We start from the raw sequence: 18,737 nt of genomic DNA, 5'->3' as shown, positions 1-18,737 counted from the left end.
GGGGGTCATGCTGCTGCTGCTGCTTCTAAGTCGCTTCAGTCGTGTCCGACTCTGTGCGACCCCATAGACGTAAGCCTACCAGGCTCCCCCGTCCCTGGGATTCTCCAAGCAAGAATACTGGAATGGGTTGCCATTTCCTTCTCCAATGCATGCAAGTGAAAAGTGAAAGTGAAGACGCTCAGTCGTGTAGCTACTAAAAACAGGCAGCACTTTAAATCATAAGGGAACTATGATCACATTACACTTTTAGAATGGGCACTGTAAATATTTTAACCTAGTGATTGGGGCCCTAAAGAGTTGATGAAAGAGTGGCGGAAAGGAAACTAGGACTCTTGGCATCTCTTGATCAGGCGACGGAGCAGTACACAGAACATGCCCTCCCGCCAGCGTGCAGTCTGGGAAGCTGATGTTGGGACGCGGACTTCCAAGCAGAGCGCTGGAGGCTCACGCGCCTGCGCAGGGACCTCTGGAGCATTCCAGGGTGGAAGGGTGCAAGTTTGAGTGTTCATGGCAACGCGATGCTTCTGCCTTCTGGAAGCCTTGGCTCCAGCTCCTGCCGTGTGAGACCCGTCCTGGTGGGAGGGACCTGGGCTGGGGGGCGGGGGACTGATGGGGTTACAAGGGGGTGGGGGTCTGTGGAAACCGCTGGGAACATTTGCTCCAGGGATTGAGTTAAACTGAGAAAATCGCTCCAAGGCTTAGCACGAAAGGATCTTTTCATTCCTGCCCTTTCACCCACGTAGGGAGCTATGCCTTTGGAGGTGGTGGTGGAACTTCAGATCCGGGCGGTAAGAGAGATCGACGAACATCCCCTTTTTGCCCCAAATCACACTCTTTCCTCGGGGTTCTTTTTCCCGGTCTTTTTCACCACTCCTCGCCCCACACACATCATTAATTGAATCTCTGTCCCTAAGACTTTTTACATTGGTCTTTCTGGCTTTCTAACCTTTAGTTCGGATCAGCCTCTTTCCACTGCCCTCCCTTCCCCACTCCAAGCTAATTTCTGTCTTAGCTTTATGTGAAATTTTCCTATTCATTTAAAACAACCTTGCATTAAGTCCCAAGAACGGTTTTATTTTCTGGGATACAGATTTCTGAGAAGATTAAAAAGCCCCTCCTTTAAATAACCAGGGAAGATTTTACCTTCAAAAAGCCCCATCATGTCCTGATAATTTGCCACCTCTATAGACCAATCAAAAATTCTAAGCTACTTCCCCTACAGATGGTTCTGGCCTGCTAATTCCAAAAAGGAAACCAACCAATAACTGTTTAATAATTATCCACTGAATCCTGCTTAAGTGAGGTACTCTGGCAGAGTGACTTCATTTTTCCTCTTTGGGGCCAGTCATTCCTTATTTCCTTATTATCATTCCTTACTATCAAATAAGTCATTCCTTATTATCAAATTGCCAACATCCATTGGGTCATAGAAAAAGCAGGCGAGTTCCAGAAAAACATCTACTGCTTTATTGATTATGCCAAAGCCTTTATGTAGATCACAACAAACAGTGGAAAATTCTTCAAGAGGTGGAAATACCAGACCACCTGACCTGCCTCCTGAGAAATCTGTATACAGGTCAAGAAGCAACAGTTAGAACCAGACATGGAACAACAGATTGGTTCCAAATTGGGAAAGGAGTATGTCAAGACTGTATATTGTCACCCTGCTTATTTAACTTATATGCAGAGTCCATCATGCGAAATGCCGGGCTGGATGAAACACAAGCTGGAATCAAGATTGCTGGGAGAAATATCAATAACCTCAGATATGCAGATGACACCATCCTTCTGGCAGAAAGAGGAACTAAAGAGCCTCTTGATGAAAGTGACAGAGGAGAGTGAAAAACTTGGCTTAAAACTCAACATTCAAAAAACTATGATCATGGCATCCATCCCATCATTCCATGGCAAATAGATGGAGAAACAATGGAAACAGTGTCAGACTTTCTTTTCTTGGGCTCCAAAATCACTGCAGATGGTGACTGCAGCTATGAAATTAAAAGATGCTTGCTCCTTGGAAGAAAAACTATGGTCAACCTAGACAGCATATTAAAAAGCAGAGACATTACTTTGCTGATAAAGGTCCATATAGTCAAAGCTATGGTTTTTCTAGTAGTCATGTGTGGATGTGAGAGTTGGACTATAAAGAAAGCTGAGCACCAAAGAATTGATGCTTTTGAAGTGTGGTGTTGGCGAAGACTCTTGAGAGTCCCTTGGACTACAAGGAGATCCCACCAGTCCATCCTAAAGGAGATCAGTTCTGAATATTCATTAGAAGGACTGATGCTGAAGCTGAAACTCCAATACTTTGGCCACCTGATGTGAAGAACTGACTCATCAGAAAAGACCTTGATGCTGGGAAAGATTGAAAGCAGGAGAAGGGTACGACAGAGGATGAGATGGTTAGATGGCATCACCAACTCGATGGACATGAGTCTGAGCAGGCTCCGGGAGTTGGTGATGGACAGGGAAGCCTGGCATGCTGCAGTCCATGGGGTTGAAGAGTCAGATATGACTGAGTGACTGAACTGATTCCTTATTTCAGCTTCCATTTTCTAATCCTGTAGTTGGTGACAGACTGTCATGTGGCTTTCCCTGAAAGCTATAAGGGACTATTCTACTAGATATGATTATAAGCCCAAGATCAACAGTTTACAACCATGGAAAATCTGGTTCAGTTCAGTTCAGTTGCTCAGTTGTGTCCGACTCTTTGCGACCCCCTGAACCACAGCATGCCGGGCCTCCCTGTCCATCACCAACTCCTGGAGTCCACCCAAACCCATGTCCATTGAATTGGTGATGCTATCCAACCGTCTCATCCTCTGTCATCCCCTTCTCCTGCCCTCAATCTTTCCCAGCATCAGAGTCTTTTCCAGTGAGTCAGCTCTTTGAATTACATGGCCAAAGTATTGGAGTTTCAGCTTCAAAATCAGTCTTACCAATGAACACCCAGGACTGATCTCCATATAAGCGACAAGTGCTGTGATTTCCTCTTATGTGCCGCTCTGAAACAAAGATGGAAATTTCCTGGATTTGACCCACTTTGCTGACAGCAAATAGGACTGACTATATCAAGTGTGCTGTATCAGTTGTGAACTCTCACAATTGTTCAGTAAGATGAAGGAATTCATGAGAAGCTAAGTGGTAAATCAGTCTTGCTCCTCATCAAGGCAAAAAAACTAAGTTTTCATCTCACATCATTCAACATTACTGGTTAATTTTATTTTGACTTTTAAAAGGAATTCATCAGTGTACAATTAATTAACAGTAGAATCTGTTTTTTTTTTTTCACTCTACAGTACTTAGTATACTACTCCCCTCCTCCAAAAAAAAAAAATCAGATGAATTGATCTGTGCTTTAAAAACCAGCAAACTTGGGCCCTGGCAATCAAGATAGGGAATTACAAAAAAATAATCAGGAATAAGGTGAGCCTAACTTTGACCTCCCATTATTCAGACCTGTGGATCCTGCAAATATTTCCCAAATATCTGGGCTGAAGATTGCTGCAGTTAAAATAAAATATCTCTGTTAAGGCTAAAAATAAAGGAAACCACCTAGAGTGTCACAGTTTGGCTGAGTCAAGAAGTGAAGAGGTAGTCTGTGTTCAGGATGTTGTGAGAATACAAATAATTTCTATATTGAAGAGTAGCTATTCCTTTTTCAGTGTTCCTCAAACACTGGAAAATTCACACTTCCACCCAGTCAGAACCTACTTGTCACAGCCATTCTCCAGATTCCTATATGTATATGATAGATCAAATGCCATCATCCTATTTTTAAAGACATCAATTCCATAGGTAAGTTAAAGGTTCATATTTTCAGGCATAGCAGCATTTAAAGCACACACCCTTGTCAGTCTTTCCCAGTCAAGGAGTAATAAGTAGAGTCCACCCTGTGTTTGGTGGTCTTTGGTCTTGTGAATTGGGGAGGCACCATGGATAAACTACTTTAATTGTGAGAGTCAATATAAACAGAAAATCTTGGAGTTATACTTTATGCCTGGTATAGCAGTATGCTCCATTTGATGAATTTCAAGTTAAATACTGTTACCTAAAGTGTGCTTATATAGAGAAATGGAATTCCACAAGAAAAGCTTTAATATACAGGGTCATCCTTGTGGTATATATTTGAAAGGTTATGCTCTTACATTGCAAATAAGTTATTTCTCCACTTTATTACCTCAATAAAGAAGTATTATTCTTTATTCAGTAGAGATGGTAGGCAGCAGGGCCCATCTCCTTCCATGTTGGTCCACTGATAAAGTATGTGGTGATCATGCCTCCAAGATTCAGTTCCTCTGACCTCCTCAGTGACTTCGCTTTTCTGTCCTGTCATGTCATGCTATTTGCTGTCAACAGAATTAAGCCTGAGGCAGTAAGCCCATCTTTACTTTCTATAAGCACTGTTGATATGCCCACTTTTAAGTGTTTCTTCAGGTAAGTTCTTGGCTCATTCTCTGAATGCAGAAGGATAATATTAGGGTAGTGGGAAATACCTATTTAAAGATCTTTGAGGAGGTAGAGGAAAAGGAGAGAAATATATGTACTGTAATCTCTCTTTTCCGTTACTCAATCTGTGAAGATGGAAGAGACAAAACTAGAAAAGCGTGCTAAGAAAATCAGGATTAAGAGGAAATCTCCCCACCTATAGTAACATATTGTCAGAGAATAAATTAGAAAAACCTATGTCATAGGCTCTTAAAATCTACCTCTGCTTCCCATGTGGCGCAGTGGTAAAGAATCCGCCTATCCATGCAGGAGACGCAGGAGACTCAGGTTTGACCCCTGGGTCAGGAAGATCCCCTGGAGTAGGAAAAGGCAACCCACTCCAGTATTCTTGCCTGGAGAATCTCATGGACCGTGGAGCCTGGTGAGCTACAGCCCATGGGATCAAAAAGAGTCAGACTCAGCTGAGTGATTAATGCTATGTCATAGACTCTTAAAATACTGTTTAAAATCTACCTCAGGAAAAGGATAAGGATGTGGCTCATTTCCATGTATATATTTACAGAATGAAGTTGCTTTCCTTTTTTCAAAGTTCAATTTACAGGTGATATCTTGACTTACAGGATTACAAAATTTTCTGATGTCAACTTTTAAGAAGCAGCAACATTAGAATCACTCCAACTTGGTTTCTTTAAAGTTTTCCTGGAGTGATAAAGAGTTATTTAATAAGTATATAATAGAGGGATTTTTTTTTTTTTTTTTTGCTTTCTGTAATATGGCTGTGATCAGTAATGGTCAGCACTGTGCTGTAGCCTAGCAACCCATTGCCATTGCCTTCTCCCATTAAGATGATAGGACACTTGAAATCCCAAAAGGAAACCTGAAATGTCCTTAGAGGGGCAGGCATGATGGCTGCTGGTTTATGTCAGTATCATCACGGGTGGAAACCTTCAGATGTCCTGGTGCCACAGAGAAAGAGATGGTGTCACGGTTGGTTCCACAGTAGAAAGAGGACTGGAGCAGTGTGCGGTGAAAGCCAGCAATAGTCCACGATGCTGTACTGCATGTAGCCCAGAAAAAAGCCAAAAGCCACGTCGGTGACATTGTGCCGCCCCAGCATGACCCTGGAGAGACCCAAGATGAAGGCCCAGAGCACCACCAGCACCCTCAGTGGAATGGCCAGCACCAGGTGGTTCAGGATGAAGCGCGACACAAGGGCGGCCCTGGTGGTATGGCCTGAAGGGAAGGAGTACTTGTCCACCGAAACAGTGAAAAACATGTCCATCTGGTTGTGGGCCGGGCGGCGCCTGCGGACCAGCCCCTTGATCAGGGACACCAGTAGCAGGTCCAACAGCAGGGCGAAGAGCAGGTTCATCAGCACCTCGCGCCCGGCCCAACTGTCGCTCCTGGACAGGCAGTAGAGGGTGCCAAGCAGCCAGGGGATGCCGTGTCCCGAGATCTCCAGCAATTTCATAAGGGGCCTCATGCTGCCCCAGGACGAGCTCTCTCCTGCGCACACCCCCAGCTTCTTGGACAGCCACAGGTCGATGGCCAGTAGGGAGCGCAGGGCGATGCCCAGGAAGGACGGGTTCAGATCTATGCGGTCCTCCTCGGGCAGCTGGGGCGGGAGCGTCTGAGGGGAGCCCGCCCCAGCCAAGGGGAACGAACCGCGGCGGTGCACTGGGCTCTCAGACGAGCGGAGACGGGCGCTGATGGGGTCGGCGCCCGGCACGCGGCTGCTGAGCAGGGACTGGAACTCGAACCTGCTGCCGCCGCCATGGGCGGGACTGCCGCTGCTGCTGGGGTCGCAGGTGCCCAGCGGGCGTCCCTCGGCGTTCCTTCGTGGGCTCTGCATCGCTGCGAGCGGCCCGCACCGCAGCACCTAGCCGGCCTAAGAAGAAGGTTCCAAGCCTTGCAGCCTCTTCCGCTTCCGCACTGCCATCCTGGAGGGGCGGGGAGAGGAGCCAGGGAGAGAACGATTGTGACACCTGGCGGGGACGTGGGAGGAAAGCGGAATTTCCAGTTTGCCCAAGGGGAGGAGAGGGGAGGGTGGTGCTATGAGAGAAGGTGAGAGTTGGCGGTGGGGGGGAGGTGGGATGGGGGGATTGGATATTGTGGGAGGTTAGGGAAAATAGAGCCTTTACAAAACAAAACAAATCCCTTTTCTGTTTTTTTTTTTTTTTTTTTTTTTAAGATTTCTTGCCCAGGGGTGTTCCTTCCTGACAAGCATGATGTGTTCCTTGGAGTTTACCTCCTGAATCAGTACCTGGAGACAGACTGCTTTCCCTCTATGTTCCCTATTATGATTCAGCGAAGCATGAGGTTTGAAAAGGTGATCTTGACGTTCTCATTGCTAAATAGAGAAATTCAGATTCTGTTGTTTGAAGATCATTTACTGGTTTTTATAAAGAACACAGCTTTTATAAAGTTATTTTGTAAATTTTGTTTTAAAAAATTACATGAAGGCACCTCAGCACAGTGCAGAACCATAGTTGGAGGACTTGTTTTGAATCCCAGATCTGAGCCAAGTTCTGTCAAACTAGTGCTAAGTACCCTGGTGGTTGTTTTCTATTCTTGGAACTCCCATGGCATTTTCTAACTGGAGCAGAGAGCATTTTCTGAATGTTTTTGGAGATGTTAGAGGCAACTGAGATACATTTCTTACAGAGATTATCAGTAAACTAGCAGGCCTCAAAAACAAACTTTTTAGGCCCAGAAAAATACCCCAAACTAACCAAATTAGTTAAACCCTGTATCTGAAATCCTGTAACAAAACAAGAAGGCTCTTTACATTTTCTGAGTTTCCTTAGGTCATATCTGGTTTATTTAGCTACAGTGATAAAGACTAGATTCCATTCCAGTGAATGTCAAATATATAAATAGCCAAATGTTAGTAACCCGCTTCCCACTTTCATGAAATATTAATTTGTTACCATCCAATCACTGACAATCTCTTAAGGTTTTTCTTTGGAATTTAGAGATTGAATCAGTTTTAACCTTGATAAGTCTATGATTTTGTCCTAAACGGTATCACTGAGGTGCTTCTTTGGGGAAGAGTGTGAATGTGGGAAGGCTCCAGGATAGGGCCTATCACTTTAAAAGGTCTGGTTGGTGGTGCCCAGAAAATGATATCTATGTTTCAAACTGAGAGTAGGAAAGGAGGGAGTTCCTTGACAGTCCAGTGGTTAGGTTTCTACTGCAGGAGGCCCAAGTTCAATCCCTAGTCAGGGAACTAAGATCCCCCAAGTTGTGTGGCACAGCCAGAAAAACAACAACAACAGAGAAGATGACTATTGATGTTTTTGAAAGGTTTAGGGCTGTATGTAATATTTTTATAAATCACAGTCTGTTAATTTAAATAGAGTCTTCCTAACTGGCTGGATAAGAAAGGAATAAATGGATATTATCTTAGAATATACCATCAGTACAGAAAGGAATCTACTGCCATTTTGATACTCGTCATGGTAAAAAGTGGGTGGAGAAAATTCAGTGTATTTTTTCCTCCAAGAATTTCCTTATTAGTTTTATCAACTTTAAATGTGCTTATTTAGAAGACTTTAAAAATATTTTTATAAGAAACTCAGGAACGTAAAATTGTAAAAGCTGTAAATCAATCTGTAAATGACCTTGGAGGTCATCCAGTCCCACCTCCCTGACTTGCAAAAGAGGAGAGTGAGTCTCAGAGTCACTGTAGATGCCATTACTGATGTCACAAAACTGTGTATTTGAGATTACTAGTAAAAAATATTATGGACCATTTTTCATTTTATAAGGTGCAATTACATAAGATGCTTAATTTTTTAAAAAACTTTTTATTTTTTTATTGGGGTATAGCCAACTAACAATATTGTGATAGTTTTAGGTGAACAGTGAAGGGACTCAGCCCATGTACATATATCCATATTCCCCCAAACTGTCCTCCCATCCAGGCTGCCTCAACATTGAGAAGAGTTCCATGTGCTAGGTTATCCTTGTTGGTTATCCATAAATGCTTTATTTTAAAATTTGAAAAATTACCCTCTTATGTGAGCTCTTTGGGTTCATATTCAGACTTTCTACTAGTTGACTCCAGCTTTCTTGTATCTGTTCCGTTCTTAAGCTGCAAATACTTGGCAGCGAGTAATGAAAACATTGGACCTTCTGAGTAATTCAGAATTCAGTGTTCTAAAGCAGCCAGGTAAATAAGAATTATTCATAAAGAATGTAAGAGCCATTGTGTTTAAGCAGCTCATGTTGATCATTTATTTCCCATAATCATCCTTGAATAATTCTTAGACATCAATGAAGAGAAGGGATGAAATATTTCTGAAACAATTTTGGAAAAAAATCACAGCTCACCCACATTTACTTGTTATATCCAAGTCAGTGAGACAAAAATGGATTACAGGGGACAGCTTCTACTTTTGTCATTAAAGCAGACCTGGTTTTGGATCAAGAGCAGATTTAAATCATGCTTAAAGTTAAGCACCATTTAAATCAGAAATTTGATACCTGAAATCAAAGTCTACTGAAAACTTTTTTTTTAAAACAAGGTTCTAAAGTTCAGAAAGAGGGGCATGGTATGCTTTTATTTCAGTCCTAGGCACTTTTATATGAAGGACAGAATGAACATATTTGGCTATGTCTAGACAGGTATCTGGTCCCCTTCACTTCCTGGGAAATAGATGGGGAAATAGTGGAAACAGTGTCAGACTTAATTTTTTTGTGCTCCAAAATCACTGCAGATGTTGATTACAGTCATGAAATTAAAAGATGCTTACTCCTTGGAAGAAAAGTTATGACCAACCTAGATAGCATATTGAAAAGCAGAGACATTACTTTGCCAATAAAGGTCCATCTAGTCAAGGCTATGGTTTTTCCAGTAGTCATGTATGGATGAGAGAGTTGGACTGTGAAGAAAGCTGAGCGCCGAAGAATTGATGCTTTTGAACTGTGGTGTTGGAGAAGACTCTTGAGAGTCCCTTGGACTGCAAGGAGATCCAACCAGTCCATTCTAAAGATCAGTCCTGGGTGTTCTTTGGAAGGAACGATGCTAAAGCTGAAACTGAAGTACTTTGGCCTCCTCATGCGAAGAGTTGACTCATTGGAAAAGACTCTGATGCTGGGAGGGATTGTGGCAGGAGGAGAAGGGGACGACAGAGGATGAGATGGCTGGATGGCATCACTGACTTGATGGACATGAGTGTGGGTGAACTCCAGGAGTTGGTGATGGACAGGGAGGCCTGGTGTGCTACGATTCACGGGGTCGCAAAGAGTCGGACACAACTGAGCTACTGAACTGAACTGAACTGAGAACAGGTATCACAGTGTTTTTCTTGTGGTTCCTGATATACCTAAAACTCATGAGGCTCTCTCTCTTTTGTTATTTTTGGATTCTGTGGGAATTTACCTATGAGTATTTAGCTTTTCTTTTGTGTTACACATAGAATTTTTATGTATATTCTTTTTTAGCACGACCAGTTGTTTGGGAAGAGAAGTCATTCATTCAGTTAACATATAGTGAATATCTGTTGTATTCAGGATGTTTTTCTAGGTACTCAAACAAGACTGTTCGAGGTTGATATCAGATGTGCTTTTAGGAACAGACTGTGGGGCCAGGTCAAGTGGATAACATTTTGAACATGTGGTAGTTTCAGCCAACTCAAATTTTCTTTGTTCTTTGTGTTGTGTTAATTCTTATTCATTTCCTCTGTAGTCGCTTGTTGAACTTTTAACCACATAGTTATTAAAGGCACTCCTTTTAAATCCTAAAGTGTTATATGACTGGATTTGACGTGTGTTAATAATTTGGAAGAAAATGATCTAAATTATATATAAGTATATATTAATAAAACTTGGAAGATTTATTTCCCCCATTTTTTTCCCCTATAGGTATTTGAAAATGCAATAGATCCTGGAGCTGTAGCAGACATTTTAGAAAGTAGGTACTCCCCTCTGCACCCCCCGCCCCTAAAGAAAGAGACTATTGTGTATATGTAATTCATAGATATAAAATTCTGCTATATTCTAAGTTATGATACTTCCATATTTAACCCATATTTATGTTCATGATAGTCTGTAAAATTTGAATCATGTTAATTGAATTGCAAACCATTTTCTAGATATAGATGGGATTTACTAGATGGTATGATTCTGTTTTTTATTTTATTGCAATTAAATGATTTTTATATCAACAGAGTTATGTAACCATCACCATAGTCAATTATATAACATTTTCATCACCACAGAAAGAAGCCATATACCCATTCTTCCTCATCCCTTCTAGCCCTAGACAACTACTAACTAAACTGTATGCTTCTATAGATTTTCTTATTCTGGATATTTTTCATATAAATGGAATCATATAATATGTGGTCATTTGTAACTGGCTTCTTTAACTTAGCATAATGTTTCTAAGATTCTTCCTGCTACAACATGTGTCAATATTTGACTTCTTTTTATATCTTCATAGATCAGGGATCAAACGTGTCTCCTGCATTGGCAGGTGGATTCTTTACTACTGTGCCACCAGGGAAGCACTAACTCAAAGATCTTTGGTTTTTTCTAAGAGTTTTATCATTTTAGCTCTTACATTTAGGTCTATAGTGCATATTGAGTTGATTTTTGTAAATGGCAAGTTCTTTGGAAGGAATGATGCTAAAGCTGAAACTCTAGTACTTTGGTCACCTCATGTGAAGAGTTGACTCATTGGAAAAGACTCTGATGCTGGGAGGGATTGGCGGCAGGAGGAGAAGGAGACGACAGAGGATGAGATGGCTGGATGGCATCACCGACTCGATGGACATGAGTTTGGGTGAACTCTGGGAGTTGGTGATGGACAGGGAGGCCTGGCGTGCTGCAATTCATGGGGTCGCAAAGAGTCAGACACGACTGAGTGACTGAACTGAACTAAAGGGTCCAACTTCAGTCTTTCCCATCTGGATATCCAGTTGTCTTCACACCATTATTACTAAGAGTAGTTTTTCCCCATTGAATAGTCTTGACACTCCTGTTGAAAATCAACTGACTGTAAGTGTGAGGGTTTTTTTGGAGGGTCTCAATTCTATTTCATTGATTCATGTATCTGTCATTATGCCGGTGCCACACTATTTTGTTTATTATAGCTTTATGGTTAGTTTTAAAACCAGGAAGTTCTTTTTCAAGATTGTTTTTCCTATTTGGGTTCCCTTAGTTTGCCATATGAACTTTAGGATCAGCTTGTCAGTTTGCAAAGAAGCCAACTAGGAATTTGATAGGCATTGATAGACTGCATTGAACCTGTTGATCATCTTGGAGAATATTGGCATCTTAACAATATTAAGTCTTCCAATTCATGGCATGGCTTGTGGTGATAATTAATTGAATATAAGCAATTTAGAAACTGAGATAGATGAAGTGCAACACATTACCTTCGAGGTGATGGTTGAAAAGAATATAATCTTCCCTCCTGTTTGGAAAACTAAAAATTATGGGCTGTCTTGGCTTTTAATTTTCTTAGCATTTAAAATTTTGTTCTTACATATTCATGTTTTTCATAAGCCTACAAAGGAAGAATTTTACTTTTATGGTATGTATATTTTAGCTTTTTTGAGATGTAACTGATATACAACATTGTGTAAGTTTAAGGTGTACAAAATGTGGATTTGATACTCAGGTATTTTGCAAAATGATTACTACAGTAGTGTTAGGTTATACCTCTATCACATCACATAATTACCATTTTTTTTTCTTTTGTGGTGAGAACATTTAAGATCTACTCTCAGTAACTTTCAGGTGTATAATACAGTATTATTAACTATAATCACCATTATTATCTATATTAAGATGTTTTCACTTCTAATATTTTGTGGGAATTATTTTTACTGATTTTTATTGTTATACCATTTGTATTTTAAATTACTTTTAATATTTTAATTTTATTCTTATCCTTGGGAGAAGGCAGTGGCACCCCACTCCAGTACTCTTGCCTGGAAAATCCCATGGACAGAGGAACCTGGTAGGCTGCAGTCAGTGGGGTCACTAAGAGTCGAACACGACTGAGCGACTTCACTGTTCACTTTTATGCATTGGAGAAGGAAATGGCAACCCACTCCAGTGTTCTTACCTGGAGAATCCCAGGGATGGGGGAGCCTGATGGGCTGCCGTCTATGGGGTCGCACAGGGTCGGACATGACTGAAGCGACTCAGCAGCAGTAACAGCAGTAGCAGCATTCTTATCCTTATAGACCTTATCTTTATAAGATATATCCTTGTTGTTGTTCAGTTGCCAAGTCATGTCTGACTCTTTGCAACTCAATGGACCAGAGCAAGCCAGGCCTCCCTGTCCATCACTGGAATTTGTCCAAGTTCATGTTCATTGAATTGGTGATGCCATCTAACCATCTCATCCTCTGTTGCCATCTTCTCCATCTGCCTTCAATCTTTTCAGCATCAGTGTCTTTTCCAGTGAGTCAGTTGTTGGCATCAGGTGGCCAAAGTATTGGAGCTTCAGCATCAGTCCTTCCAATGAGTATTTAGGGTTGATTTCCTTTAGGATTGACTGGTTTGATCTCCTTGCAGTCCAAGGGACTCTCAAGAGTCTTCTCTAGCACCACAATTTGAAAGCATCAATTCTTTGGCGCTCTGCCTTCTTTATGGTCTGCCTCTCACATCTGTACATGACTACTAGAAAGACCATAACTTTGACTGTATGGACCTTTGTTGGAAAAATGATGTCTTTGCTTTTTAATATACTATCTAGGTTTGTCATATGTTCCTTCCAAGAACCAAGCGTCTTCCAATTTCATGGCTATAGTCACCATCTGCAGTGATTTTGGGCCCAAGAAGAGGAAATCTCTCACTGCTTCTACCTTTTCCCGTTCTGTTTGCCATGAAGCAGTAGGACTGGATGCCATGGTCTTAGTTTTTTTAATATTGAATTTTAAGGGAGCCTTTTCACACTCCTCTTTCACCCTCATCAAGAGGCTCTTTAGTTTTTTAATATTGAATTTTAAGGGAGCCTTTTCACACTCCTCTTTCACCCTCATCAAGAGGCTCTTTAGTTCCTCTTCAGTTTCTGCCATTAGAAGTGGTATCATCTGCATTTGTTGTTGATATTTCTCTTGGCGGCAGTCTTGATTCCAGCTTGTAACTCATCCAGCCTGGCATTTTGTGTGATGTGCTCTGCATATAAGTTAAATAAACAGGGTGACAATAATAAACAGCCTTTTCATACTCCTTTCTCAATTTTGAACCAATCAGTTGTTCCGTATAAGGTTCTAACTGTTGCTTCTTGACCTGCATACAGGATTCTGAGGAGACAGTAAGATGGTCTGGTATTCCCATCTCTTCAAGAGTTTTCCACAGTTTGTTATGGTTCACACAGTCACAGGCTTTAGCGTAGTCAATGAAACAGCAGTAACTGTTTTTCTGGAATTCCCTTGCTTTCTCTATGATCCAGCGAATGTTGGCAATTTAATCTCTGGTTCCTCTGCCTTTTCTAAACCCAGCTTGTACATCTGGAAGTTCTCACTTCAAGTACTGCTGAACCTAGCTTGATGGATTTTGAGTATAACAATCAGTTCAGTTCAGTTGCTCAGTTGTGTCCAACTCTTTGCGACCCCATGAATCGCAGCACGCCACTTCTCCTTGTCCATCACCATCTCCCGGAGTTCACTCAGACTCACGTCCATCGAGTCAGTAATGCCTTCCAGCCATCTCATCCTCTGTCATCCCCTTCTCCTCCTGCCCCCAATCCCTCCGAGCATCAGGGTCTTTTCCAATGAGTCAACTCTTCACATGAGGTGTCCAAAGTATTGGAGTTTTAGCTTCAGCATCATTCCCTCCAAAGAAATCCCAGGGCTGATCTCCTTCAGAAGGGACTGGTTGGATCTCCTTGCAGTCCAAGGGACTCTCAAGAGTCTTCTCCAACACCACAGTTCAAAAGCATCAATTCTTCAGTGCTCAGCTTTCTTCACAGTCCAACTCTCACATCCATACATGACCACTGGGAAAACCATAGCCTTGACTAGACGGACCTTTGTTGGCAAAGTAATGTCTTTGCTTTTCAATATGCTATCTAGGTTGGTCATAACTTTTCTTCCAAGGAGTAAGTGTCTTTTAATTTCATGGCTGCAATCACCATCTGCAGTGATTTTGGAGGCCTGCAAAATAAAGTCTGACACTGTTTCCCCATCCACTTCCCATGAAGCGATGGGATCAGATGCTATGATCTTCGTTTTCTGAATGTTGAGCTTTAAGCCAACTTTTTCACTCTCCACTTTCACTATCATCAAGAGGCTCTTCAGTTCCTCTTCACTTTCTGCCATAAGGGTGGTGTCATCTGCATATCTGAGGTTATTGATATTTCCATGTTAGGGAGAAATAAATTTATTGAGGGGCATTTGTACTTCATAAAATTATTGGGAAATTTGGAGTAAGAAACTCAAGTCTGATCTTTTAAGAACCATATTTCAAGATGGAGAAGCTACTGTCACCTTCAAGTCAGTTTAGAAACACTCTCCCTCTGATACTTTTCATGTTAACTTGAGCTACAGTTTCCTTCTGTAGTTTACCTCTGAATAAAAGTCTGGGATGGGAGTGCCTTATTGGTAGAAACTAAGTCATATGCTTGTATCCTAGCTGTGAGATACCCTGGGAAATAAAGTCTTACTTTTATTTAAACTTAACTTTGGAATATAAGGATATATAATATAAAAAAGTACTAAAATTTGGACAGGGTGTTCAAGTCTTTGGTAAGACAGATGTCTACTCCAAATACCTGATTTTATTTCATGCTTTCAAGACTCTATTTTCATCTCCGTTTTCCTAAATGTAAAGAAATGGTGACTTTGAGAAATAGTATAATCTTACTAGCATGGGAAGTGAGCACAATTGTCCAGTAGTTTGAATGTTCTTTAGTACTGCCCTTCTTGGGAACTGGGGTGAAGGTTGACCTTTTCCAGTCCTGTGGCCACTCCTGGGTTTTCCAAATTTGCTAACATATTGAATATAGATACTCTTTCTAAATATATTTTGAACTCAGGAAAGATAAAAAATTGTTGTTTTATGGCTAATTTATATAGTCATATAGCATACTCTTTTAAGCAAGGTAAGTTTTATAGGTTGATGGATAACAGTATTTTGAATTTTTTTTAATGAAAAATATATTGTTATTTTGGTGATTTATGAATACATTTTTGAGAGAGAAAATATCACATTTTGTCAATACTTTTCAGGGGACAAAATCTATTTTTATAACTAAGTTTTTCTCACCACATGTCCCAATATATTGGGTCTAGAAATACCTGATTCGTTGGTGGTATGCCACTTATTATTATTATTATTATTATTATTTTTTGGTGTATATATTTATTTTTTTTAAATTTTTTTTCTTTCTTTTTTTTTTCTCCACTTATTATTATTTTAGTAATGTAAATAGGGTGTTATGGCAGTTTTACACTTAGTCATTAATGAAAAACTCTGACAATATTCTGAAGTATTAAAATCTAATTTTTTCTTTTTAGGCTTTCTAACCAGATTTGAGTTAATACAGCTAGTGTCTCCAGGTAATGTGCCAATAAATGAATTTCTAAATTAGTTTTGTTGTTGTTTTTGCCATTGAGTCGCTAAGTCATGTCCGACTTTTTGCGACCCTATGGATTGTAGCACACCAGGCTCCTCTCTCCTCCACTGTCTCCCAAAGTTTGCTCAGATTCACACCCACTGAATTGGTGATGCTATCTAACAATTTTAAAAGGATTTTGGCATGACACAATTGTGACTTGCATTTAAAAGTTGTACTTTCTGTAACACATGCTCCCTCTCCCCACCTGGTCTATTGAATTTTCCCCACTTTCAGAAGAGTAACTTTATGGCTTTGATATAGTAGTAAGCATAACTTGAACTGGTTCTTTGACTTTCCACTTTTTCACAGTTTTATGTAATAATCATCAAATAATTTTTTTAGTCCCGACTCAGCTTCTTTCAAGTATTTGCTTTTGACAGTGTTGTAATTTGTGGAGTGAGTGTGTGTGTGTGTGTGTGTGTGTGTCTGAGTTTAGCCCAAGGCCATCTTCTCTGTTGATGCTAGAAGAGGGTTGACAAACTAAAGCCCCCAGGCCAAATCCAGCTGTGGTCTGTTTTTGTATGACCCATGAGCTAAGATTGGCTTCCACATTTTAAAGAACTGAGATTTACTCATATACTATAAAATTCACCATTTTCAAGTATACAATTCAGTTATTTTTAGTATGTTCACAAGATTGTGTAGCCATCACCACTTATCTAGTTTTGGAATTTTTATTCCCTCCAAAGAAACCCTGTACTCATTAGCACTCACTCTTCATTCTTTCTTCCTTCCAACCCCTGGCCACCACTAATCTAATTTCTGTCTCTAATTGATTTGCTCATACTGGGCTTTTCATGTAAATGGAATTAGGCAATTTGTGCCCTTTATGTCTGACTTCTTTCAGTTAGCAAAATGTTTTCAAAGTTCATCCTTGTTGTAGCATATATCAGTACTTCATTCCTTTTTATGACTAATGATCTTTTATATGAATATGCCATATTTTGTTTATCCACTCATCAACTGATGGACATTAGAGTTGCTTCCACTGTTTGGATATTATGAGTAGCACCTCTGTGAACATTCCTGTACAAGTTGTGTAAGTATGTGTTTTTAGTTCTCTTGTATTTGGTTATATACCTAGGAGTGGAATTGATAGATCATATGGTAATTCCATGTTTAGCTTTTTAAGGAACTGCCAGCCAAACTGTCTGTGGTTTTTACATTTTTATGTGGTTGGAAAAAATTTTTTTAAAGAACGAGATTTATTGATCAATGGAAATTATATGAAATTTGAATTTCATCATCTGTGATGTTTTTATCCACACTCATTCATAGAAGTGTTTATGGCTGCTTTTGTGTTAGTTACAATGAGAGTTGACTAGTTGTGACTATATGGTTTTCAAAGCTTAAAATACTTTACTCTCTGGCCCTTTGCAGAAAAAGTTTGTGACCTCTGTGCAGGAATCATGGGACTTGAGGAAAGCATTCTGTAATGCCTTTGTTTTGTGTTATGCAAGAGACCTGAGCTAGTGAGCAAGTAGTAACTGCCACCTGGTGACACCAACTCTCAGAGTTTTTCAATGTGGCTGATTATCTGGTGATTTTAAAGTCTCTCTCTGTGTGTGTGTGTGTGTGTGTGTGTGAGAAAGAGAGAGAGAAAGAGAGAGGATACCTAAAACTCAGAAACATTTCACATCCTCTTCTGATCTTTGCTACCATACATTTTACCTTTTCCAACTTCACAGTTCTGACTTGTAAAAAGCACTCCCAAATCATGAAGGAACCTTTATTTATATTTTGGTGATACTTGGTGGTCATGTTTCTTGATACTTTTCTGCGGTTAGAAAAACATATGGATATGGATTTTTTAAGTAAATAAGGTCACATATATTGTCTTTTACTAGCTTCCCCAATTATATGTCACTGTTACATTGTAATTTTTTAAAACTAATTTTTAATTGTGTATTTATTTTGTTTTTGGCTCTGCTGGGTCTTTGAAGCTGTGTGGCCTTACTCTAATTGTGGCGAGCGGTGGCTACTCTTCATTGCGGTGTGTGGGCTTCTCATTGCGCTAACTTCTCTTGTTGCTGAGCACAGATCTAGGGTGCACAGGCTTCAGTAGTTGCAGCACATGGGCTTAGTAGTTGTGGCTCCCAGGTTTTAGAGCACAGCCTCAATAGCTGTGGTGCATCGGCTTAGTTGCTCCCATGGCATGTGGAATCTTTCCAGATCAGGGATCAAACCAGTGTCTCCTGCATTGGCGGGCAGATTCTTTACCATTGAATCTTACCAGAGAAGTCCTTATATTGTAATTTTTAAAAACGGGCCAAAAAGCATTATTTTTTATATCATAAAATAATTTCATGAATTTATTTGTGCTTTTATAGGTCTATAAGAAGTATGTAAATAATATTTTTTGTTTTACTTTTTCACTCTAAATTGTTACGTATAGGTAACTTATTTGTCATTTTTAATAGCTATGTATTTTCCATAGCGTTACTATGAACCTTAAATGCATATTGTTGAACATTAGGATTTCTTTGTCTTTGTTTGTCTTTATATTTATAACAATTATTTTTTCTCTTGATATATTTGTAAAGAATAGAATTGCTAGATTGAACCATATCTTATAACCTGGGAGTAAACTGATCCCCGGCAAGTTTCCATTATTTTTACTGCATTTAACATTATATAGTGTGCTTGCTCCCCATACCCTGGCTAATGCTGGATGCTATCATTTGGATTTTTTTGTGTTTAAAAAGTA

At 40.2% G+C, this 18,737-nt stretch overlaps 2 protein-coding genes across 6 annotated transcripts in view; one reads left to right on the top strand and one right to left on the bottom strand.

The window, feature by feature from the left end:
- Nucleotides 1-442: 442 nt before the first annotated feature.
- SPATA6L (spermatogenesis associated 6 like) overlaps nucleotides 443-18,737 on the top strand; it is a 57,842-nt gene continuing 39,547 nt past the window's right edge. For 2 of the 5 annotated variants that reach the window (XM_069576487.1, XM_069576485.1), the window contains exons 1-5: nucleotides 443-560; nucleotides 744-788; nucleotides 6,641-6,778; nucleotides 10,318-10,366; nucleotides 15,930-15,971. In XM_069576487.1, the coding sequence (XP_069432588.1) occupies nucleotides 519-560; nucleotides 744-788; nucleotides 6,641-6,778; nucleotides 10,318-10,366; nucleotides 15,930-15,971 (316 nt within the window). In that variant the 5' untranslated portion in view covers nucleotides 443-518. Of the gene's footprint in view, nucleotides 561-743; nucleotides 789-6,013; nucleotides 6,514-6,640; nucleotides 6,779-7,646; nucleotides 9,745-10,317; nucleotides 10,367-15,929; nucleotides 15,972-18,737 lie in introns of those variants that run through there. The other 3 variants (XM_069576488.1, XM_069576489.1, XM_069576490.1) reach the window with 3 other exon arrangements.
- On the bottom strand, nucleotides 3,201-6,430 carry PLPP6 (phospholipid phosphatase 6). Its single transcript, XM_069576515.1, has one exon. The coding sequence runs from the start codon at nucleotides 6,299-6,301 to the stop codon at nucleotides 5,432-5,434; it is 870 nt and encodes a 289-aa protein (XP_069432616.1). The 5' UTR covers nucleotides 6,302-6,430; the 3' UTR covers nucleotides 3,201-5,431.

This window comes from Ovis canadensis, chromosome 2 (assembly GCF_042477335.2).
Source record: "Ovis canadensis isolate MfBH-ARS-UI-01 breed Bighorn chromosome 2, ARS-UI_OviCan_v2, whole genome shotgun sequence".
Classification (NCBI taxonomy): Eukaryota; Metazoa; Chordata; class Mammalia; order Artiodactyla; family Bovidae; genus Ovis; species Ovis canadensis.
The sequence above is the reverse complement of the archived record's forward strand: the minus strand, read 5'-3'. Positions and strand labels throughout refer to the sequence as shown.